This window comes from Theropithecus gelada, chromosome 5 (genome assembly GCF_003255815.1).
Source record: "Theropithecus gelada isolate Dixy chromosome 5, Tgel_1.0, whole genome shotgun sequence".
Classification (NCBI taxonomy): Eukaryota; Metazoa; Chordata; class Mammalia; order Primates; family Cercopithecidae; genus Theropithecus; species Theropithecus gelada.
In genome coordinates, this window is record NC_037672.1 from 2,129,339 (window position 1) to 2,154,111 (window position 24,773).

Below are 24,773 nucleotides of genomic sequence, written 5' to 3' on the forward strand. Positions count from 1 at the left end.
ATGCCTGTAGGCCCAGCTACCCAGGAGATTGAGGTGGGAGAATCACCTGAGCCTAGGAGGTCAAGGCTACAGTGAGCCATGATCGCACAACTGTACTTCAACCTGGGTGACAGAGTGACACCCTGTCTCATAAAACAATTACCCAAGACTTTATTTAGCAAGATAGTAAGAAATGAGTTACCTTTAAAATTCTTAGGTTTAGTAATCTGAATTGGGTGCTTGGAGATACCTTGGATATTCTGTTAATAATAAGAGACTAGCTTTAGTTAAAACATCTACTTTTAATCTGTACCATGTAGGATATTTAATGGGTATCACATTTTATTAAACATTAAAACAAGTAAGCCAATGTATCATGCATAAGCACATTAATACTTAATACAATTGTCTAATATCAAAACATAATTTTGGTGAATATACCACTAAGTGTACTTAGCAGATTTGAGAACAATTCCTTTTGACTCCAGCCTGTGTGACTCTTAACATAATTATGTACATTCTTCTTACAGCAGCCCAAATTATGAACTCAGCTAACTTAAAAATTCCTACAACACATGCTGATGGTAGGTTTTGGTCAAATTTGTACATTGTACTTTTATTTGAGAACATATTTTAAGATGAAAATTCTGGTCTCTTTGATGCTGGTCATTGCCCTCCCTCACAGGTCCTGGCACTTGGTACCTGCCTCTGTCTCAGCCTGTCCTAAACTTAGTGGCTTGTGCTGCGTCCCCTGCAAACTCTTAGGGTCATTTGTCAAGCACCTTCCCACTTTTACAACTTGGACAATGTGCAATGGTTCACATGCTTCTAGCCCATTTCAACTATTCAAATCATGAGAATTTCTGTCACAACATCTTTTGGATTCTTGGTAGTATCTTGAACAATAATACCCTGCTATGTCTGGGAATAGAACTCCCTGGGCATTATTAGTTAGTCTTGACTCCCTGGCTAAATCTGACGAATTGCGCCAAGCATCAAAGTCCCGGAGTCTTACAGCGATGCTCCTTAGTTCCGCCTAGAAACCCTGGGAAGTGGTAAGGCCATATTGTCCTCCTCATTTTTTTAAGATGAGGACGCAAAGGCCTTGGAGTATTAAGTCAGTGGCTCTCAAGTTTTCTATACATTAAAATCACATGATACCTCAAAAAATACCCAATATTTACAGGAAAAGCTCAATAATAGTGTAGAGATGACAGAGAAAACAGCTATTGAATTTGAAGAGAGATCAATAGAAATAATCCAATCTAAAGAAGGGAGGAACAATAAACAAAGACTCAGGGATCTGTGGGCTAGTATCAAAAGACAATATCAAATTGTGTTCTCTTAGTTCCTGGAGAAAAGAAAGAGAATTGTGCAGAAAAATATTTTCTTAAAGAAATAATGCCTTCAAATTCTGAAATTTAGTGAAAGACATACTTTTTCCAATTTGAGAAGCTGAACAACCCTAAATATGGTAAATTAAAAGATAACCAGGCCCAGAAACATCATAATCAAACTGCTGAAAAACTATAATTGAAAAAACATCTTGAAAATAGCCAGAGCAAAATTGACACTTTACATGCTGAGGAATGGCAATGTGCGTGACTGCAGACGTCTTATCAGGGACCATGCAGACCAGAAGACAGTGGAACTACAAGTTTCACAGACTGAAAGAAAAGAACTGCCAACTCAGAACTCTTTATTCTATCCTCCAGGAATGAAGGTGAGTTAAAGACATTCTCAGACGAATAAAAATTAAGGTACTCTGTCTGTCATCTGCAGACCTGCTCTAAAAGAAATGCTACAGGAAATTTTACAGGCTGAAGGGAAATGCTTCCAAAGGGAAACCTGGAACTTCAGGAATGAAAGATGAGCAACAGAAATGGTCAGCATCTGGGTAAATATTAATAAATCACCTTTTTTGAGTTCAATGGCTTGTGTAAGCATTTTGCGTCTTATTTGAAGTGGTAGAATATGAAATCTAAAAATAGCCTGTGATTGGGCACAGTGGATCACACCCGCAATCCCAGCACTTTGGGAACCCAAGGCAGGAGGATCACTTGTGCCTAGGAGTTTGAGGCCAGCCCGATGTAAATTTACATGGCTATTATAAAAAATAGCAAAAAATAACATGCTGGCAATAATGCAAAGAAAGGGGGAACTCTGGTATACTGTTGGTGGTAAAGTAAATTAGTGCAGTCACTATGGAAAACAGTATGGAGGTTCCTCAAAAAAAGAAAAATTAAAATACCATGTGATCCAGCAATCCAGTGCAGGGGATGTATGGAAAAGAAAGGAAATCAGTACGACAAATAAGTATCTGCACTCCCATGTTTATTGCAGCCCCGTTCACAACACTCAAGATATGGAATCTGCCTAAGTGCTCATCAGTGGGTGAATGGATAAAGAAAATGTGGTAAATATACACAATGAAATACTATTCTGCCATAAAAAGAATGACATCCTGTCACCTGCAGCAACATGGATGAGCCTGGAGGCCATTATGTTAAGTGAAATAAACCATTAAACATGCAATATTTGCAGTGTATGTACATAGTGGTAGCAGAACTGTTCACCTGTACCCGTGTGGAAAACAACTTTATTAACTAGAGTGCAGTAATTGGGTTCAGTTGCTTCTGCCTTTTGTCTTTAAGACTCTACTCATTTCAGGTCAGCATCTTTTTCCTCCCCTGCCCCCCAACAACTTTCCCCAGTGAGGCTGTTTCACACAAATTTAATATAATTAGATTGATATGTCACATTCTGTTTTCCATCCTGAGATCCCCCAACTTCATAAATGACTTTTTAAAATTTACATACATTGTAGTTCACTCTTGCTGTTGTACATTCTATTGGGTTTGACAAATGCATAGTGTCAGCTATCCACCATTATAGTATCACACGAAATAGTCTTACCACCCAAAACAATCCCTGGAGCTTTACTTATCCAACCTCATCCCCAAGTCCCAGCTCAGAACTTCTGGAAACCACTAACCTGTTACTGTCTCTACAGTTCTGCCTTTTCCAAAACGTCACATAATTTGGAATCGTACGGTATGTAGCCTTTCCAGATTGATTTATTTCATTTGGCAATATGAATTTAAGATTCATCCATGCCTTTTTATGACTTTATAGCTTATTCCTTTTTATCACTGAATAATATTTCCCAGTATGAATGTGTCACAGTTCATCTATTCACCTCTAAAAAGACATCTTGGTGGGTTACAGTTTTTGGTGATTATAAATAAAGATGCCATAAGCATTTGTGTGCAGGTTCTTGTGTGGACATAAGTTTTCAAATTAATTTGGTGGATGCCTAGGTGTGTAATGGTTGGATCATATGGCATTTAGTTCTGAAAGAAACTGCCAAACTAGAAAAGTGGCTGTACCATTTTTCATCCCCACCAGCAATGAATGAGTGCCTGTTGCTCCACACCCTCACCAATTAATAATGTAAGGGTTTTTTAATTTTTATTTTTTTTGCTTTTTGATCTTAGTCGTTCTAATATGTATGTAGTGGGATCTTGTTGTTGTTTTAACCTCCTCACCTTTTTGATACCACGACTTCTCCTCATCCTTCAAATCTGCACACAAGCAGACTTCCTCCTTTCCTTAAGAAAGAAACCTCCTCTAGCTCCCTAAGCAAGCAGGCTGGGGGTCTGTCACAATGCTCTGGAGAGCATCCTTGACAACTCTCAGTTCAGATGAAGTACTGATCACAACACTGAACAGCTGGGGACCTGGATCCCCCTTACCAGGAGCACCTCACACATAGAAAGCATGTAATACATGCGTGTTTACTGAATGAGTGAGACAGAGAAGCACTGAAAGCCTGTCAGTAATAAAAACTGAATACACGTAATGTACAAATTGCCACCTTTGACTAAACTCCTTCCTTCTGCTTGTGCCTTGTGCACGTATCCCTCCAATACTGATGATGTTCTGCTACACAGAAAGCACCACGACATGCAGCCCAGGGCGGGGCAGCAACGCAAAAGAACTCACACACAAATCTGGCCTTCTGGGAGTTATTGTCTGTCGTGACGTGTGTATCACACATACAAGTCACATAACGCAGGGTTCAAATGAACAAAATGAAAGGGTGTCACAGGAGACTCTCCATGGCGCTCTGAGGGAAGAAGAGAGTACTTCAGGCCCCTGAGGAGTGAGGCAGGGGAAATCAGCCTCATTGATGGCAAATTTCCAGGAAATCAGGAGACAGGAAGCAGCCACAGAACCACATGTGTTTCTTCTGTAACCGACCTTCACGGCCCTTCAGCAAGGCCTCTCTGGAGGAGGTACCAGCCCATGCCAAGCCTTCCATGGCCAATGCTCCCCGCTGGTTGTGGCACTGTGCGCCAGGGAGATCTGTGAATGTCTGTTCATGTGCATGGGTTCACATTTCCAAACACATGAAACGCTGCTGCACTTCTCTGTGGGCCTCTGTGATGCAAGCAGCCATCACACAGAGTACCGTCCCTAACGCCTCATGGGCAAACGCATGCTCACAGGTGTCTACGTGAGCAATGAGCACAAACAGCATGTGAGCTACCAAAGACCAAAGGTGACCAAAGTGACTGTGGCGGGAAGCGACAACTAACAAGAGTCCGAACATCTGGGAGGAAGCTGGGTCCCACTGGGTGGGAGGCAGAATGTGGAAGAAGCCTGTGGGTGGCACCCAGCACACTAGGGGTGTGGATGAAAGTGTGGTTGTCACACGACCATGAGAGCATCGAAGTCAGACATCACTCTAGCAAGCGGCTGCTGTCACAGACCAACACCAGGTGCTAGCACACAGGAGAACCGTTCGAGGAAGAAGAATAGAGAAGCGATCACTACCTGCAGGCATCCTTTACCGGGAGGGGCTAGACTCCCCGTTACTCTCCTTGGGCGAGGAGATGGCCACCCAGGCTGACAGCAAATGGTGATATCTGAATGTTTCTGCAGGTGAAAGCCTCGGAACCAGCACACTCCTAATTTGTTGGAGTCAATCATGTTATTTACATTACATCAGCTGGTCCCCTCGTGTTGACCATCCATGGACATTTCATCTCCCAGGTCCAACCAATGTCCAGGGGGCGGAGACCATGCCCATGGGTCTCCTAAGCACTCTGGAGCCGAGCAGAGGGAGCACACAGTGACACAAGCACACAGCAGAATGACTGTTTTAAGTTCCCCAAACTATGGAAATGGAAGCAAACTGGAATACTTTTCTTAGAATTTTAATATCCTCTAGGGTATACAATTTTCTGCTGTTACTGTGGACATCAAAATGTGTGGAAATCACTTCCCAGCTGCCTGTGTAAATAAGCCCAGTCAAACCTCACAGAGGTGGGCTCAGCCCCCATGGGTTGCTCTGGGCAGCCCAAGTCTCCCGTGAGTGGCTGCAGGGGAAAGTGCCAGCTGTGGGGAGGGGGCACACCCCAGCATCTGTTTTCATGGTGAACTTGGTATGTTTTTGCAAAAAAACAGAAATGATCTAAAAAAATTGAATGTTAGCCTCTATTTAACATTCAGTGAAAGGCAAGGTGCTGAGATGATGTTTTCATTCTACAATGTGGCATTTGTTAAAATCTCAGTAGTTGTTAAGTGAAATGCTACGCAGGGAATAGTTTCAGCTGTGGGTGAAGGGGTTGCACCCAGGAGGTACATGAGCCTTTGCTTTTCTCCCTAGGTACTGTGTGGGCCTGGGTATCTTCATCTGTCTACCTGACCGAAGCTCCAGATGGAAGGTGCCAAACTGGGGAGGTGGTGGATATAAGGAAAAGGTGATGGCAGCCCTGCTTTTAATGTGTCGGCTATGTCCTTGCAGCGTCTGGAATGAAGCCAAAGGAAAGTGACAGTCACAGGGTCTCGGCCAGCCTGAGGGCACGCCGGCTCTTCTCCTCTTGAGAAAGCTGTGGCAGCTGCCCCACACGCGCCTTCCTGGGTGCCAGGCTGTGTGAGGCACCTGAGAGGTGCTGTGCAAAACAGCCACATGGCACTCCACCCTCTGGACACAGCCTCCCGGGGCAGGGCCCACGGCGTCTTCACTGTGTCCCCAGCACCTACTACACAGCCCAGCACACAGGAGCAATTCACAAATGGTGGTTGAATGAGTAAGATGAAAAATAAGTAATTTTTTTTTTTTTGAGACGGAGTCTCGCTCTGTTGCCCAGGCTGGAGTGCAATCTCCGCTCACTGCAAGCTCCACCCCCCAGGTTCATGCCATTCTCCTGCCTCAGCCTCCCAAGTAGCTGGGGTAGTAGCCTGTAGTAGGCGCCTGCCACCTCGCCCGGCTAATTTATATATATATTTTTTTAGTAGAGACAGGGTTTCACAGTGTTAGCCAGGATGGTTTCGATCTCCTGACCGCGTGATCTGCCTGCCTTGGCCTCCCAAAGTGCTGGGATTACAGGTGCGAGCCACTGCGCCTGGTTGAAAAATAAATAATTTTCACAACAACCTAGCAAAGAAGGTGCTACTTTTATCATTCCATGGATGAGAAAAGTGAGGTTTCCATAAGTTAAGTAACTTGCTAGAATAACACAGCTATTGACTGAGCTGAGATTTGAACTCAGTTCTGCCCTGGGCCAAGGTTCTGTTGCCTCCAGAGTCTGCCGGAAAATGCCAGAGGTCTCCTGAAATAATTTTTCTTGATACAAAAAAAACCAAACCAAAACAAAACAAAAAACCCAAGTGAAAACTACAACAAAAACACAGAAAAGGGCAGCTGGCACAGAGCTCAGAGTGAGGGCCACAGCGGCATAGCTGCTACGGCACCTGGGCCAGGCTGATGCCGCTGCACTTGACCTAAGCAGCTTGTGGAGCCTGACCTGCAGCCTGAAGGGCAGTGTGGCCCTGACCCCATGTGGGGTCTGGAACCCTGTGAGTGGCTTGGATGGGAAGCCCCCTCTGCCCACTCCACCTTGATACACTCCCGTGGCCCCCCTCACCCACTAAAGCTTCTGCTCAGTTGCCCCCTCCCCAACCTCTTTAACACTGCCTTCCCGAGGCTGGCAATCCTCCCGCCACTACATCCGTTCCACACATTCCACTCTCCCTTGTATTGTTTCTTATTCCACATGCGTACTGGCTGTCTCATGCCTTCTATCCCGAAGACTTCACAGAGCAGAGGGGTTTCTTTGCGGGGGTGGGAGGGTTGGAGTGCACAGAGTGTTACTCTGTAACCCAGGCTGGAGTGCAGTGGTGTGATCTTGGCTCGCTGCAACCTCCTCCTCCTGGGTTCAAACAATTCTCCTGCCTCAGCCTCCCGAGTAGGTGGGATTATAGGTGCATGCTACCACACCCAGCTAAGTTTTGTATTTTTAGTAGAGACAAGGTTTCATCATTTTGGCCAGGTTGGTCTCAAACTCCTGACCTTGTGATCCGCCCACCTCAGCCTCCCAAAGTGCTGGGATTATAGGCATGAACCATCGCGCCCGGCCAGGGCAGAGTTTTGACCCATACAGTGCAAGCACCCTGAACATCCTGGCACACAGCTGTTCAGAAAACATCTGTTGAATAAATGATGACGAATGGAGAGTGGCAGGAAATGGAGTTGGAGAAGCAGGTGGGGTCAGACCACCCGAAGCCCTAAGAGCCAGGTGAGGAGACCAGACATTAGTTAGCCCAAGAGCTCTGGGAGCCACTAGAGACTTTAGGGAGTGGAGCTAAGGCGTTGGGCTTGCATTTCTGAGAGACTCCTGGCTGGAGGGATGAGAGCAGGAAGGTGGGTGGGGAGCTGGAAGTCTGGCACCAAGATATGTAGACAACAAGGGTGGGGATAGCTATACTGGGAGGCCCAAAGGCCTTGGTGCCCAGCTGGGACCCCTGGGCTCCAGCCTTTGTGACCACTTAGTTGAGCTGAGGAATCATCACCTCCACAGGGTAGCTCAGAGGAGAAGCCAAAGATCTGGCTTAAAAATGGTGAAATCAGCCAGGTGCGGTGGCTCATACCTGTAATTCCAGCACTTTGAGAGGTCGAGGTGGGTGGATTATTTGAGGTCAGGAGTTCAAGACCAGCCTGGCCAATATAGTGAAATGTGGTCTCTCATAAAAATACAAAAATTAGCCAAGTGTGGTGGTGCATGCCTGTAATCCCAGCTTCTTGGGAGGCTGAGGCTACTCTGAACCCAGGAGGCAGAGGTTACAGTGAGCCAAGAATGTGCCACTGCACTCCAGCCTGGACAACAGAGTGAGACTCTGTCTCAAAAAAAAAAAGGAAGAAAGGAAAAAAAAGAAAACGGTGAAATCACTGTGCCCCTTTTTTTTTTCTCTCTAAGATTCCTGAAGGAAAGCTGAATGAAGAGGGTTGAGACTCATGAGCATCTGTGCAGGCGTGGAAGCTGCCGGGAAAGGAGGTGCTTGTGCAGTGGGCTCTGAGGAGCAAGGATGAGCACCCTTGACCACAACAAATGGGTAGAGGGAGAGGAGCCCACTCCTCTGGGAAGGGGACAAGGTGCAGGGTCAGAGGGGAAGGGCAGAGCCACACTGGGTCACCAGCAGGGCAGAGTGGGGACAGGGAGGAGCCACAGAAATGGGCCAGGTCCCCAGGGGGAAGCATGAGCCTCTGCCAAGCAGGGCTGGCTGGAGCCTGGGGCCCGCAGCTCCCCTGGGGTCAGCAAGGCTGTGGTCACTGTACTGGACAGCGTGACTCAAAGGGAGCCAGGCTCCTCCACCTGCCAGCCTTTGGCTCTGATGATCCATTTTAAACTGTGGGTCCCAGTTCCTTAGTGGGTCACAAACAGCACTTTCAAAGGTGAACTGAATAGAAGAGAAAATAGCAATGTGCGCTGCACGCAGTGGAACCTGGAACCTCCTCTGCATATATCCCAGTCAAGAGGCAATGCACAGAAAGTACCAGAAGGCTCCTCTTCCCACTGTGAGGTGACGGATGGAATAAGGGGATGGCTCAGTTTACTCTAGGTAGAAATAGGAAAATATTAAATCACTCAAAATAATAAAGTACAAAGATTTTAAAAGTTCATTTGGGTTTCAAATAGTGCTACAGATTTAGCAGTAATTATGTGATGTATGAACACCTTGCTAATAAATCTTTTGATAATATTTAAATTATATCATATGGGAGGAATATTCATCAGGAAAGCAGAAAAATAACATGGCAACAATGTAAAGGTCTTGATTAGAATTACTTCAAAATAGTACTTATATCATTTATGTGGGTCCTAATGAAAACAGAGCCTAAAGACTACATCAGGAAAGAAAGTCCTCTTCATGTGGGGGTATAGTCAGTACCCTGAAGAAAATTTTATAAGAATCTCCAGGAAATAACAACTTACGAGTGGCTGGGGCTCTGGAAGACAGAATAGAACACTTTCTATTAGAACTCAAAAGGTAAACAGTAAACAGCTCTTTCACTTGTTTTTGGTACATTCAAAGGGATTTTTTTTTTTTTTTTTTTTTTTTTTTTTTTGAGACAGAGTCTTGCTCTGTCGCCCAGGCTGGATGCAGTGGCATAATCTCGGCTCACTGCAACTCTGCCTGCCGGTTCAAGTGATTCTCCTGCCTCGGCCTCCTGAGTAGCTGGGATTACAGGTGTGCTCCACCATGCCCAGCTAATTTTTCTATTTTTAGTAGAGACAGGGTTTCACCATGTTGGTCAGGCTGGTCTCGAACTCCTGAACTCATGATCTGTCCACCTCAGCCTCCCAAAGTGCTGGGATTACAGGCATGAGCCACCGTGCCTGGCTGGGATTTGTTAAATTGATGCATGGAACAGGTTTAAAGTGTGTAACCCTTATTTCTGCTGACGGTAGGAATAAACTAATTTGCCACTTGGGCTGGGCACAGTAGCTCATGCCTGTAATCCCAACACTTTGGGAGACCAAGGTGAGTGGATCACTTGAGGCCAGGAGTTCAAGACCAGCCTGGCCACCATGGCAAAGCCCCATCTCTACCAAAAATACAAAAATTAGCCAGGTGTGGTGGTTGTACATCTGTAATCCCAGCTACTCGGGAGGCTGAGACACAAGAATTGCTCGAACCAGGGAGGTGGAGGTTGCAGTGGGCCAAGATGACGCCACTGCACTCCAGCCTGGATGACAGAGTGAGATTCTGTCTAAAAAAAAAAAAAAAAAAAAAAAAAAATTGCCACTTGTGGAGGACACAGGCTATTTGGGGCCATACAATACTTTCTTTTCCATTTTGTTTAGAAAATGACACTTGGATCTTCATGATGGTGCCCACCACCCCCCTCCTTTAAGCCAACCAGCGGACCTCATTGTCATGGAGACACAGGGAGACACTTGCCAAGGCATCTGCGAGACGCGTGTCTTCATCCTTCTGTGAAGCTGCATGAGATGCTCTGCATCCCCACTGGAGAGAAACCCAGCAAGCACCGCCCAGGCCTGCTGGGACACGTGGGGAGGCTATGCAAGAGAGAGGCTGAGGAAAGGGCAGAGAGAAGCTGGGTGTGCTCATATAATGTAGGCTGCCAGATCAAACCTTGCCTGAAGCTGGCCCTTCTTCAGCCTTCTAGGTCAGGTAAGCTGAGACATACCCCTAATTGTTTAGGTCAACTGAGTTTGGTTTTATGTAATCTGCAACTGAAAGTCTGCCTGAACACATGGATTGTGGTATTTTAACCTACAGTTAAAATGCTGGGAAAAGCGCTTGGTCGATGTGGCATTCATAGCTGGCTGCTTAAGAGCCCAGCTGCTCTCCCCTCTCTGTCCTTCTCCCTCCACTCACACTTCTCCTTCCCGAGGTGGTGTCTGGGGTGGTGGATGATTCAGGGAGCCTACATGCCCCCCTGGCACCTGAAGAGAGGGTCCTGTGTCCCCAGCTGTGGCCACCCTGCCCTTGTGGGCCTCGGCTGCCCATGTCCTTGCCCTGTTTGCTCTGTTGGTGAAGTGTCCATGAAGGACTGCAGTGAGTTCTGTGCTCTCGGCACGGCCAGCATCTGACATACGTCCTCTGCCAACTGGGCCCTGGCGCTGGCTTTGGCAACACTGCTACCTCCTGAAGCTCAACGGCACCCTCCCTGTGGACCTGGCCTTTGGCTGCCCATCTCACAGCTCTCCTCCACGGACCAGTGAGAACCCAGAAAATATGGAGGGCCGTGGCTTCCATATCAGGGGAGTGCAGGACCCCAGGACCACAGGAGCTTCCAGCCACCTCTCAGGCTCCTTGGAGAGCACTGCTTCCGGCCCCCTCAGCCTGCCGCTCCTGGAGACTGTGACCCAGCCTGTGGGGTGCTGCATTCCCCTCTCTGGCTTTCCACCCCCACTCTGAGTTTCTAACCCAGAGGGGCCAGAGGAAGTCAGAGCCTTTCAAACACTCTTTCAAAGTGTGCTGAGCTCTTGGTTCTGCTCTCATGCTCTCCCCCTCAGCACCTCTTCCAAGCCAAGGAGGTACCCTCTCCCTCCTGTGAAGTGGGTCTCTTGCATCCTCTCTACTCAATGGCTTCCTTTATAATGTTAAACTCTAAAAATACAAGGCTTTGAGTCTTGATATTTAAAAGGAAGCTTCTGAAATTCAAAAATTAACAAAACAAAACACTTTTTGATCTCTCATGCCGATACTTTTCTTGTTTCTGCTGTGCCCTTTCACAAGTTCTAGTTGAAAGCCAGAGCTGAACACTGATTCCTTTATTCTCAGCTGAAACTCCCTCTCCCTCTGAAGTAACAGAGGCCTCAGCCCCACTGGGCAGGCAGTCTCTAAGTAGCAAGAGGTGCTGGGAATAAAATATGCACTGGAGGGTTTCTCAAAACTACCCCGGTGCTATCAAGTATTTTGTTTGATTAAAACTGCCAATAAGGAGACTTCTGCTTCCAGGAAGGTTGTGTAAACACGTTCCCTGTCCCTATCCCAAGATACAGCTAAAACCCTGGGCAAGTACAAGAGACTCGGAAAGGTGGAGAAAATAAGGCAGATTGGCTAGGGACCACAGGACCCAAAGAATCTCACAGAGGTGAATCCCAGGTTTCTTTTTGCCTAATGTGACCCAGACAAGCCAGTAGCCTGGAAATGCCAATAACCACAGACAAAAACAACAACAAAACAAAACAAAAAACAAAACCTAACAAAAGCCTGCTCTCATTAGCCAAAGGACCAGGAAAAGGCCAGCCTAGCGGGAAAGAAAACCTTTAGACAATAACTATTCTACTCCAGCCAAATGCCACACAAAAACCCGTATTTGTGTGTGTTTTTTTTTAATCCCCCACCCCCACGCCCACCATCCTCGATACCTAGCCAAGATTTTTTTGGTAATTTTCCATCTACTGAACCCTCACCCCCTCTGTTGGCGATAAATCTCCAGCTGCCAGTGTGGTATTTGGAGTTGAGTTCAATCTCTCTCCCCTATTGCTGTAATCTTAAATAAACTCTCCCTTGCATGTTTAACTCTGATGCAATTTTTTTTGGACAAACTATAATATGTCAAAACGTATGGGTTAAAGCTAGAGCAGTGCTGAGAGGAAAATTTATAGCACTAAAAATGCATACATGAGAAAAAAGAAAAAGTCTCAAAGCAATAATCTAAGCTTATACCTAGTAAGCCTAGAAAAAGAAAAGCAAAATAAACCCAAATCAAGCAGAGAAAGGAAATAATATGGAATCGATAAACTGAAAATAGAAAAATAATAGAGAAAATCAATGAAAAGATCAATAAAATTGACAAAACTCTCAGTAGATTGACAAGGAAAAAATAGAGAAGACACAAATTATCAATATCAGAAATGAAACAGGGAATATCACTACAGACCCTAAGACATCAAAAGGGTAAGGAAATGCTATGAAAAACCACACACATGTAAATTTCACAACTTAGACAAAATGGACCAATTCTTCAAAAAACACAAGCAACTGAAATTCACCAAATATGAAAGAGATAATATGAGCAACTGCATAACTATTAAGGAACTTGAACTCATAATTTTAAAACTCCCCCAAAATAAATGTCTAGGCCTAGATGATTTCATTAGAGGATTCTATCAAATATTTAAAGAAGAATTAACACCAATTTCACATTATATCTCCCAAAAAGTACAAGAGGAAAGAACACTTCCCAATTCATTTTATGCAACTAGTAGTACCTTGATACCAAAACCAGATGAAGACAGATTAATATCCCTCATAAACATACACATAAAATCCTTTAATAAATATTAGCATACAGAATTCAGCAATATATTAAAAAATATATGATCCAACAATTGACTTGTACACACTTATCCCAGAAAAATAAAGACAAGTACACACAAAAACCTGTATATGAATGTCTATGGTAAACTTATTTTATTTTATTTTATTTTATTTTATTTTATTTTATTTTTTTTTTTTTGAGACGGAGTCTCGCTCTGCCGCCCAGGCTGGAGTGCAGTGGCCAGATCTCAGCTCACTGCAAGCTCCGCCTCCCGGGTTCCCGCTATTCTCCTGCCTCAGCCTCCCGAGTAGCTGGGGCCACAGGCGCCGCCACCTCGCCCGGCTAATTTTTTGTGTTTTTAGTAGAGACGGGGTTTCGCCGTGTTAGCCAGGATGGTCTCGATCTCCTGACCTTGTGATCCGCCCGTCTCGGCCTCCCAAAGTGCTGGGATTACAGGCTTGAGCCACCGCGCCCGGCCGGTAAACTTATTTTAACAGCCCAAAACTGGAAACAACCCAGACGTCCTTCAAAACTAAAGTGCAACTTACACCCAGGAACTTCAGGTGGTAATACATTGCCCATGGGAACTTAATATCTGTCTTCAAAATATATTTTAAATATATGATTTAAATATATTCTTTTGAACAACTAATAACTTTCCTCAAAGTTGTAAAAAGGGTCTTCTATAAAGTACATATTCACTGTTAAAAATTGGTTTGTTTTTTTTTGAGACAGAGTCTCATTCTGTTGCCCAGGCTGGAGTGCAGTGGTGCGAACTCAGCTCATTACGACCTCTGCCTCCCAGGTTCAAATGATTCTCCTGCCTCAGCCTCCCAAGTAGCTGGGACTACAGGCACGTGCCACCATGCCCAGCTAATTTTTGTATTTTTAGTAGAGACTGGGTTTCACTGTGTTGGCCAGGCTGGTCTCAAACTCCTGACCTTGTGATCTGCCTGCCTCGGCCTCCCAAAGCGCAGGGATTACAGGTGTGAGCCACCACCCCTGACCCTAAAAATATTCTTAAGAAGACTCTTTTCTTAACTAGAGGAATTCATTCATTGTATTCATCAAAATCCTGCCATGTGCCAGCTATTATGAAAAATGCTAGTTCTTTAAACACATAACCTACAAATAATTAATATTTAAATAATATATAAACTACTGGACAAAATTCCTTTACCTGGTGAATACAGGCTGTAAGAATGAATGCTACGTATTTTTCCCTAAAAATTGCCCCCTGCCCCCATAATCCATTAGCTATATTTAGCACTCGATAACTAAGATGTAAGTCCCTGGTTTTACTCTTTCCTTCAGTAACATTTAAGGATTACCTATCAACTAGTAGACACTGCGCTTGTTTCTTGGAATAAAATACTGAAAAAATTCAAGGAGCCTACAGGAGGGAAGGCAATCACTAGCAATGGAACGATGACCACGTTAGGTAGTCGACACTCTGGGAATACATATCTGCAATGAAACTATAGGAAGTTAAGACTGTGTAAGAATATGGAAATAGACCAAAGGCACAGAATTGAGAGCCTAGAAACAGACCTATGCATTTGTCAAAATTCACAAATGACAGAGGCATTACAAATTACTGTAGTTCTTACAGTAACAATAGTTACAACAAACAGTTACCCAAATGGAAAAGTAATCAGATCTCTACCTCACACCTATATAAAAACAAATTCCAAGGGAATTAAATACTCAGTGTAAAAAGTAACTTTATTAAGAGAGAATTTGCTATCACAGAACACACGACAGGCGAAAAAAAAAGAGAGAATTTGAGTATCTTTATGATCTCCAAGTAAGAAAGGGTTCCTTAAACGAGACAGACAGATACAAACCTTAAAAGAAAAGACTACACATTTGGCAATAGTTTTTAAACATCTGTAAATCAAAGACATAGAATCCAATCTGAGAAAAACCAACCAACCACAGACTGGGAGAAGATATTTATATAAGTGAACAAAAGACTAGTATTCATAATAAAATAAAAAACTTACAAGAAAAAGACAAACCACTATATTGAAAATGGGCAAAAGAGATAAACAAGCGAGTCATTGAAAAAACTCAAATGACAAATAAACATACAAATACACTGACCCTCATTAGTAATTAAAGTAACATGAATTAAGCCACACTAAGATATTAATCCACACTCATCAAATTGGCAAAAACTTAAAAATGTGGTAATACCAAGTGCGGTGGTCTGTAGGGCAATGAGGTCTCTATCACACTGCAGGTGAGAATGTGAGTGAGTCCACTCATTTGGAGGGTGTTTAGTGATGTCAGGATAGTTGAATACCAGCATGCCCTATGGTCAGGCAATACTGGTGACGTGATAGAGAAACCCTCGCACATGTTCCAGAATATTCCTCCCAGCATTTACTTTTTCCTTGCAGCATTGTTTTTAATAGTGAAATATTGGAAACAACCTAGTACATCTGTACAATGACATACTATATAGCAGCCAAGACGAACAATTTAGAGCTACATCTGTCAACACAGATAAATCTGAAAAACATAATGTTACATGAAAACAGCGAATTTAAAAGTACAATATGCTATAATTTATATAAACTTTAAAATAGCAAAAAAATACAATCTATCATTTAAGGACATATATATATTTAAGAAAATATAAATAAATAAATACATACATAAATAAATGCAAGCATTAAAATGGGATGATAAAGACTAAATGTAGAATAGAAAAGGGAACTGAACTGGGAAGAACACACTTGGGAAAGGATTAACAGGGGCTTTAAATGTTCTCAAGTAGGCCGGGCTCGGTGGCTCACACCTGCAATCCCAGCACTTTGGGCGGCCGAGGCAGGCAGATCACCTGAGGTCAGGAGTTCCAGACCATCCTGGCTAACATGATGAAACCCCGTTTCTACTAAAAAGATAAAAAATAACCCGGGAGGTGGAGGTTGCAGTGAGCCAGGATTGCGCCATTGCACTCCAGCTTGGGCAACAAGAGCTAAACTCCGTCTCACCACCACCAACAAAAGTACTCAAGTAATATTGAAGCTTTTAAGCTGAACGATGAATACACACGTGTTCATTATATCGGACTCCATACTTTGTTACTAGGAAAAGGGGTACTCACTGACTTCTAGTGTGGGGAGGGGCAGGCAGTTGAACAAGGCTTTTGAGGACATGTCCCCTGCACTGAAACCAGAAGAACTAACAGGCAGCAGCCAGGCCAAGAAAGCTGGGCTGAAAGATGTGTTCATGGATGTAGAGACAGAAAAAGTATCTTGACAGAGGTAACAACAGCAATGGCTTGAAGGCAGGTGAGAGCACGAGGAATCAAATAAACAAATTTTATCAAAGTATTATCATCACAGGACAAAATGGTAATTTGGCTCCATCCCAGTTAGATACTAAAAAGCTAGTACAAACATGCTAATGCAACAATGAAGACATATTTAGGAAAATAAAAAAACTAAGGGGGAGAAAGACTCATCAACCAAGAAATCAAAGCAAATATCCAGCTAAATAATCCCTAGATTTTAACATTTCCAATTAATACAGCTATAACATTTAAAAAAATTAAATACTAAGCTACAAGAAAAATGAGAACTCAAGATACTAAAGAACTCATAAGAATACAACGTGAAAGGTCAGATATTTTGAATTACATAATGTTGATAAATTCTGAGCCAGTATCATGAGTGACTGTAGTGAAATGAGGACATTGACAAAAACTGGCTCTGCTGATATAGAAATATTAGGAGGGACCTCAAAGCCATGTGTGATAAGGAGGTATTAGATTTAAGAACGTGGCTCCTGGCAGTGCCATGAGAACAAAGGTCCTCAACACCTTCCCATGAGAAGGCCTTCGTAAAAAATGACGGCTCTAAGAGGGGCTTTCAAAACAAGGATTGACAAGATGACCCCTAAAGTATCCGAGTTGGGGAAAGAGGAGGATTTAGAAAAACAAGAGTCCATGACCAATTCATGCCCAGGGTGAAGAAGGCGACAGTCCAGCATGGGGAACAGGCTTAGCCCACATTGTCAACAGGCCATAATACTGATCATGATCCCAAACCAAATGATTTTGAGACACTGAAAGACAATTCAAGAGTAGATCAAACATCCAGTTTTTCTTTTATTTTCTTTTCTTTTCTTGTTGAGACAAAGTTTCACTCTTGTTACCCAGGCTGGAATACCATGGCGCAGTGTCAGCTCACTGCAACCTCCACCTCCCAGGTTCAAGCGATTCTTCTGCCTCAGTCTCCCAAGTAGCTGGGATCACAGGCGCCCACCACCATGCCTGGCTAATTTTTGAATTTTTAGTAGAGACGGGGTTTCTCCATGTTGGTCAGGCTGGTCTCGATCTCCTGACCTCAGGTGATCCACCCGTCTCAGCCTCCCAAAGTGCTGGGATTATAGGCATGAGCCACCGCACCCAGCCGTTTTTCATTCAATACACACTTGGTGCCTACTGCATTCCAGGTACAGAGCCAGGCTTGGGGAAATGTCAGTGAAGCACACAGAAAAGGCTCCCATTCTCATGGAATTTACAGTTCAGTGAGGTGAACAGAAGTGCAGGATGTTATAATATGGTATAACGAGCACTATGCTAGAGGAAGTATAGGGAATATTTGGGAGGACACTGGACTGAGGTTCTAATAAAGCAAAAATTGAACTACAGCAATCAGTGAACTAGACAATATAGCAATAGAAACTATCCAAATTGAAACAGAAAAAAAAATCCCAGGAAAAGAATAAAAGTGAGTTTCAGTGAGCTATGGACAATTCAGTGAGCTATGGGACAAATTGACCTAATATATGTAATTATAAGTGGAATCCCCGATGGAGAGGAAAGGAGGACTATAAAAAGTATGTGAATAGGCTGGGTGCAGTGGCTCATGCCTGTAATCCCAGCACTTTGGGAGGCTGAGGCGGGTGGATCACGAGGTCAGGAGTTTGAGACCAGCCTGACCAACATGGTGAAACTGCATCTCTACTAAAAACACAAAAATTAGCCAGGCATGGTGGCACGCGCCTGTAATCCCAGCTACTCAGGAGGCTGATGCAGAACTACTTGAATCCAGGAGGTGCAGGTTGCAGTGAGCCGAGATTGCACCACGGCACTCTAGCCTGGGTGACAGAGCAAGACTCTGTCTCAAAAAAAAAAAAAAAAAAAAAAGTATATGAATAAATAATCACCAATAAATTTTCAGGTTTGATGAAAACCATAAACCAAATATCCAAGAAACTCAATGAATCCCAAATACAAGAAACATGATGGTATATCATAATCAAATTTTTCAAAAATAGTGATAAGGAAAAAAAAGCTAAAAGCAGCAAAGAAAAAAGGCACATTATATGAAGATAGTGATGAAAGACTTCTGATCAAACAATGTGAGAAGAAAGTAACATCTTCAAAGTATTGAGAAAAAAAACTTGTAACTGAGAATTTTATACCTCTCAAAAAAACCTTTCAAAAACCAAAGGTGAGGGCTGGGTGCGGTGACCTGTCACTGTGGTTACAGGCTGGGCGTGGGCCTGTAATCCCAGAACTTTTCGAGGTTGAAGCAGGGAGATGGCTTGAGCTTAGGAGTTCAAAACCAGTCTGGGCAACATGGTGAAACTCCATCTCTACAAAAAATACAAAAATTAGCTGGGTGCAGTGGTATGAGCCTGTAGTCCCAGCTACTTGGGAGGCTGAGGCAGGAGAATTGCTTGTGCCTGGGAGGCAGAAGTTGCCATGAGCTGAGATCGCACCATTGCACTCCAGCCTGGGCGACAGGAGTGAAACCCTATCTCAAAAACAAACAAACAAACAAACAAAAACCCAAAACAAAAAACAAAACCAAAGGTGAAATAAAGACATTTCCAGACCTACAAAAGCCAGGGGAATTCATCAATGGCAGACCTACAACACAGGAAATGTTAAAGGATGTCCTTTAGGCAGAAGGAAAATGATGCCAAAAAGAAATCTGTTTGTAAACAGGGAAATGAGAGCACTGGAAACAGTAACTACATGGGTAGATAGATAGGATTTTTCTTATTATTAAAATCTATGCTGCCCAGACTGATCTTGAACTCATGGCCTAAAGGCTATAGGATAGCAAGATCCATCTCTAAAAAAATTAAGAAGTTAGCCAGGCACAGTGGCACACATCTGTGGTCCTAGCTACTCTGAAGGATGAGGCAGAAGGATCACTTGAGCCCGGGAGTTAGAGGCTGCAGTAAGCTATGGTTACACCACTGCACTATATAGCCTGGGCAACAGAGTGGGACCCTGTGTCTAAAAAGAGAGAGAGAGGGCCGGGCGCGTTGACTCAAACCTGTAATCCTAGCACTTTGGGAGGCCGAGGTGGGCGGATCACGAGGTCAGGATTTTGAGACCAGCCTGGCCAACATAGTGAAACCCCATCTCTACTAAAAATACCAAAAATTAGCTGGGCGTGGTGGCGGGCGCCTGTAATCCCAGCTACTCAGGAAGCTGAGGCAGGAATCGCTTGAACCCGGGAGGCAGAGGTTACAGTGGGCCAAGATCACGCCACTGCACTCCAGCCCGGGCAACAGTGTGAGACTCCGTGTCAAAACAAAAACAAAAACAAAAACAAAAAACAAACAAAAAAACAAAACAAATAGGAGAGAGAGAGACACATACACACACACAATAGTTTAAACGTAAAAGAACAGAAAATACCACGCTACCATTCAAAGAAAACTGGAGTGGCTATTTAACATTAATATTAAATTATATTTTTATTAATTGTATTTTTCCAAAATTATTCTAACATTTTGTTAGTTAATATTAAATTAATATTTTAATATTAGACAAAATAGATTTCAAAGCAGAGAACAATACCAGGGATAAAAAAGGTTATTTTATCAAAATAAAGTAGTCAATTCTCCCCAGATTGAGTTCTCGATTCAAGGTAATCCCAATGAAAATCTCAGCAGGCTTTTTTGTAAAAATTGACAAACTGCTGATTATAAAGTTCATATGGAAATGGAAAAGACCAAAGACCCGAAATAACCATTTTTTTTTAAAACAATGTTGGAGGACTTACATGCCCCAATTTAAAACCTTACTCGAAAGCTATAATAATAAAGACAGTGCATTGCTGGTATGGTAGGTAAATAGATCAACTAGACCAAGTTCAGAATATAGTATTAAACCCTTACATTGATAGTAAATTTATTTTAGACAAAGGCGCCAAGGTAATTAAATGGTGGAAAGATGGTCTTTTCAAGAAATGGTGCTGGGACAACTGGATCTCCACTCGTAAGCAAGATGATGTTAAACACTTAACTTTACACCATATACAAAAGTCAATTCAAATGGCTCTAAATGTAAAGCCCAAAACTATAATACGTCTAGAAAACAATGTAGAAAAAATACTTGCGATCTTGGTTTAGGCAAAGGTTTCTTAGCTACAATATCAAAAGCATGATCAATGTAAGAACTCATTGATAAATCAGAATTCATTAAAACTTAAAACTTCTGCTCTTCAAAAGATGGTGTCAAAAGAATGAGAAGACAAACCACACACTGGAAGAAATTATCTGCCAAAATATACCTGATAAAGGACTTGTGTCTAGAATATATACAGAACTCTCAAAACTTAATGATAAGAAAATAAGCGGTCCCTTTAAAATACACAGAAGATCTGACTAGATACTTCACTGAAAAAGAGAAATGAATGGCAAATTAGCACATGGAAGGACTCTCAGCAGTAGTGATTAGGGTAATGCAATGAAAACTGCAATGAGACACAACAATGCATCTAGCGGAATGGCTCAAATTAGAAAGACCAGCCAGACCAAATGCTGCTGGGAGTGTAAAAGAAGTAGAATTTATACACTGCTGGTAGGAACGTCAAATGGTAGAACCACTCTGGAAAGAGAGTTTGGCAGTTGCTTAAAAAGTGAAACCTACACCTACTGTATGACTAGCTACTTGACTCCTTGGTGTTTACCCAAGAGAAAAAAAAGTATCTATCCATGTAAGGATGTGCAGTGAATGTGTGTAGTAATATCCTAAACTGAATAATATCCCCAAACTGGAAACAACCCAAATATTGATCAACAGGTAAACTGATAAAGTGGGGTACACAGAGTCCATGGAACACTACTGAGCAATAAAAAGAAATGAGCTACTGAAACACAGAGCAACATAGCTGAAGCTCATAGTCACAATGCTGTGAAAGGAGCCCGATAGGAGTCCATGCTGTGTGGCTCCATTCACAGAGGTTTCCAGAAACTGCAAACGAATAGATAGTGGCAAACAGCAAGTCAGTGGTTGCCAAGGACATGGGTAAAGGTTGAGGGGTGGGGAGGGAAGGGAGATATTACAAAGAGACACAAGGATACTTTTGCACAACTGGTAGCAATGACTCTTTTTTTCTTCTTTTTTTATTTCCATATAAAGGACCAGAAGCAATAACTTTCTCTTAGGAGGGGGTGTGGGGGAAATTTAGCTTTCTGAAAATACTGAGAACCAGCTATAACCTAATTTTCTTTTCTTTTTCTTTCTTTTTTCTTTTTTTTTTTTTTTTTTTTGAGGTGGGATCTCACTCTGTCACCAGGCTAGAGTGCAGTGGTATGATCTCGGCTCACTGTAACCTCCTCCTCTCGGGCTCAAGCAATCCTCCCACTTCAGCCTCTTGAGTAGCTGGGACCATAGGCATGCACCACCATGCCCAGCTAATTTTCTGTATTTTGGTAGAGATGAGGTTTCATCATGTTGCCCAGCCTGGTCTCAAACTCCTGAGCTCAAGAGATCTGCCTATCTCAGCCTCCCAAAATGCTGGGATTACAGACATGAGCCACTGCACCTGGCCTGACTTTTTTTTTGTTTTTTTAAGAGACAAGGTCTTGCTCTGTCACCTAGGGTGAAGTGCTGTAATGTGATCACAACCCCCTGCAGCTTCAAACTCCTGGGCTCAAGTGATCCTCCTTGCCTCAGCCTCCCAAGTAGCTACCATGCTCAGCTAATTTAAAGCATCTTAAAATTTATGTAGAAATGCGGTCTTCCTATGCTGCCCAGGCTAATAATCTGATTTTTTAAAATATTAGTCAACTGTATTTTGTGCACTTCAAGCAAAAAAAAAAAAAAAAAAAAAAAAGCAATTGAAATTCTAGCCATTTTATGACATTATCATGTAACCTACATAGTATTTTCTTAAACAATGTGCAGCTGGATTCAAGTTTTATGCGTACAAAAACAGAAGCACAAATGTTCTATCAGAAAATAGAGGTGAGTATTTAAATAATCTGTCTAAGATGACACTAAGACAGAAACAATAAGGGACGTCAGTACAGGGGGAAGTCACCATAGAGAGTGGGAAAGGCTCTGCCACACATTGCTCAGGGCAGAGACAGGCTGAAAGCATTTTGGAAGACAATCTAATAAAAGCTATTAAAAGTAAAAATGTAATATCTTCTGTACCCAGTATAGTAATTACTCAGTAATTCCATATCTGAAAATCCATCCCATAAAAATACATGTACCAATACAACAGGACATACATGCATGGCGCTCATTGCAGTTCTACTTTTAGAGGGCAAGTGCACAACACACCCACGTGTGGAACACACATAGCTAAGAGTGGGACAAGGCTCTGTCAGGTGAGCTGCAGGGATCCCCATAAGCTGTTGCGGACAGCAAAAAGCAAGAGGCAGGAAAGGAAAATTCTGAATCTGTAAAATAAATAATGACAAAGTGCATGTTTCTATGTGTATATGTGCAGACACATATGGGCCTATATGAGACTGTATAACAAGTCACAAGGAAAATATGGATATGCAAGCTCTAGGCTGCTATCATGGGCTACCAAGAGCGCTGGGATTGAGGGTGGAGGGCTGAGGTATGTGGGTGTGAGAGAAGTGTCTACAATAAAAACAACATATAAAATGTGATCCCATTTATGTAAATGTGTGTGTGCATAAAGAGATAAATTAGAGGATGGTTACCAAAATGTTAAAGATGGCCAAGGAGGGGATATGGAGTTTTGAGTGACTTTTTACTTTGTTATTTACATTTTTATCTATTGTTTGAATTCTTTACAAATATCATGTTATTCGTATAATTTTAAAAAGCCATTTTAAGTATAGTAAACCAGAATATGTATCTTAAAAGTTAAAAGGCAAAAGAAAATTGGAGGAAAATAATTCAACATTTTATAAAGGGTTAATCTTTATTATATAAAGAGCTTTTCCATACCAACAGGAAAAAATAAACACCCTCCAGAGAAATGGGCAAATGACATGAACAGGCAATTCAAAGAAGAATAATTGTTTCATGTAGTCAACCTCAACAAATATTTAAAGAAATGGAAATTGAAAAAATGAGTCAGGAAAGTAATCAAAATGAAAACTCCTTGTGTTGGCAAGGATTAGGGGACCAAACATTTCACACACTATGTGGTGGGAATGTTATTTTTGGTGGAGAGGCTAATTTGGCAATGTAAAGCCTTAAAAATACATATATACTGTAACTCAGAAACTCTATCTCTAGGAATTTATGCTATAGAAATCAACAGAAAAAAAGTACCAAAAATGCTTATGGTATTGGTTCTGGTATTGCTATTGAAATTGGTATGGTATTGCTATGATAAAGTACAAGTATGTTTATGGTATCTCTATAAAATAATTAAAACTGCAAACAATCTAAATGGCCATCATTAGGGGTAGCCATTAAATGGAATACAATGCAGCTGTTAAAATGATGACACAAGCTTCCAGTTAAAGGTCATGGCTGAATGCACATGTTATGTTTACATCTCATCTTTCCAAAAGTTCAACTGAAATAATGGAAAAATGAGTAGGTAAAATTAGAACTTCACAGAGAACCTGGGAGGAGTGCTACTCACAAACCAGACCCTTCAGAAACTTCTGGAAGAGAATAAAACACAGCAAGAAATTTACTGAAAATGTAATGGAAAAAGAAACTTATAACTCCATAAAAGCAAAAGCAAGGACCTCCACGAAAAGTTTCTCAGCAGAATTCCTAAATAACTCCTAGATAAAAAGTATCAACTAAGAGAAAACTGCAGCAGTTGTGGTTGGTTGAGAAATTAGCCCAAGGGTAATGTGGCAGCAGTGCCTGCATTCAGAGGAGATGGCACTGGTATTCACATGGATATTGGTGCTGGTATTGGTATTCGCATTAGTATTGCTATTACTACTACTCTTCCCTAGATAAAGACCCCAGAAGAGTCCCCTAAAGTGCAAGGCCAGAGACAGCTGGCAGCCCGAGAGATGACTGACCAAGAGTGGGTGTCCATGCACCCAAGAGACCACACAATCAGCGCAAACTCCCCCCATCCCAGCCTCTCTTCCTCTTCCTCACACAGTCACCTAAGTGTGTCCCTCTGCCTGCACGCACTTGGTACACCATCTATGCAAATGCCTGGATGAAGTCCTGACCATTAATGGAGGGAACCCACGGGACAGACACATGTTACGGAGGGAAGGGAAAGATGACTAACATTTGCTCATTCTGTAAATCTCCACATACTTGTATTTCTTTACCATTAATATATATTCATATTTATATATATTAGTGTATACTTAAATAATTCACATATTTAATTCGTATATTTAAATTTAAATATAGATTCAAATCAATATTTTTTTTTTTTTTTTTTTTTTTTTTTTTTTTGGTGTTTTGCTTTTTTCCCCCCGGGGGTGGGGTGTGGGGGGGGTTCCTCTCCCTCCAGGCCCCGCCCCC

General features: G+C 42.6%; 1 protein-coding gene across 2 annotated transcripts in view; it reads right to left on the reverse strand.

The window, feature by feature from the left end:
- LOC112625371 (DNA polymerase nu) overlaps positions 1-24,773 on the reverse strand; it is a 169,638-nt gene that overhangs the window by 52,114 nt on the left and 92,751 nt on the right. For both annotated transcript variants that reach the window (XM_025386644.1, XM_025386645.1), the window contains one exon: positions 182-239. In XM_025386644.1, the coding sequence (XP_025242429.1) occupies positions 182-239 (58 nt within the window). The remainder of the gene's footprint in view (positions 1-181; positions 240-24,773) is intronic.